Source organism: Sapajus apella, unplaced genomic scaffold, assembly GCF_009761245.1.
Source record: "Sapajus apella isolate SASKATOON/1434 unplaced genomic scaffold, GSC_monkey_1.0 scaffold70, whole genome shotgun sequence".
Taxonomy (NCBI): domain Eukaryota; kingdom Metazoa; phylum Chordata; class Mammalia; order Primates; family Cebidae; genus Sapajus; species Sapajus apella.
Genome location: NW_022437010.1, coordinates 3962965 through 3964141, shown reverse-complemented (window position 1 = coordinate 3964141; position 1177 = coordinate 3962965). Strand labels below are relative to the sequence as shown.

Below are 1177 nucleotides of genomic sequence, written 5' to 3'. Positions count from 1 at the left end.
AGTCTTGGCACATAGTATGTTCTCAGTAGGTGTTAGTGGCCAGGTACAGTGGCTCACACCTGTAATCCCAGTTACTTACAGGGATGGGTGAGGCAGGAGAATAGCATGAACTCGGGAGGTGGAGGTTGTAGTGAGCCAAGATTGCACCACTGCACTCCAGCCTGGTGGCAGAGCAAGGCTCTGTCTCAAAATAGATAGATAAATAAATAAATAAATAAATAAATAAATAATGCCCTTTGCCTTTTAAATTTTCTTCCTTCCTTCCTTTTTTCCTTCCCTCCTTCCTTCCTTCCTTTTTTTTTGAGATATTGTTTTGCTATTTTGCCCAGGGCTGGCCTTGAACTCCTGGGCCATAGCAGTCCTCCCACTCAGCCTCTCAAAGTGCTGGGATCTCAGGTATAAGCCACCACGCCCAGCCTAAGAATGCCATTGGTATACTATTGGACATTTCTTAACTTTCTTACCCTTATATTCACACGCACACACCCACTACTGAGCAGAGGATACATTTATTTATCATCTTTTTGCAACAGAGATGTCAACATTGAAAACTGGATCTGGTGAGGAGGCGAAAACTGCTTTATAAAAATAAGACTTCTGGCCGGGCGCGGTGGCTCAAGCCTGTAATCCCAGCACTTTGGGAGGCCGAGGAGGGTGGATCGCAAGGTCAAGAGATCGAGACCATTCCTGGTCAACATGGTGAAACCCCGTCTGTCTCTACTAAAAATACAAAAAATTAGCTGGGCATGGTGGCATGTGCCTGTAATCCCAGCTACTCAGGAGGCTGAGGCAGGAGAATTGCCTGAACCCAGGAGGCGGAGGTTGTAGTGAGCCGAGATCGCGCCATTGCACTCCAGCCTGGGTAACAAAAAAAAAAAAAAAAATTAAAAAAATAAAAATAAGACTTCTTCATTCAGGCCTTCATCTGTATCAGTCAGAATGTGTTTCCTATCTAGCTTAACATTCAGTAGGAATTTGTCCAAACATGAAATCATTTTCAACTTCACAGTGGGTTATACCTGGGAAACAGCTTTATGGACCACAGTTTAAAGTGGGAAGAAGGTTTAGAAAAAGTGCATTCAGTGGTCTGTCAAGAACTAAGAAAGAAGTAGTCGCTCCCCCAGACTCTGGAATCCTAAACAGTATCACTGTGTTCCTGGAGCGCCGTCCCGCATAG

General features: G+C 44.6%; 1 protein-coding gene across 1 annotated transcript in view; it reads left to right on the top strand.

Annotated features, from left to right (window-relative positions):
* LOC116531389 overlaps positions 1–1177 on the top strand; it is a 6149-nt gene extending 4972 nt beyond the window's left edge. The window contains exon 2 of the mRNA XM_032250137.1: positions 972–1177. Coding sequence (XP_032106028.1) covers positions 972–1177 — 206 coding nt within the window. The remainder of the gene's footprint in view (positions 1–971) is intronic.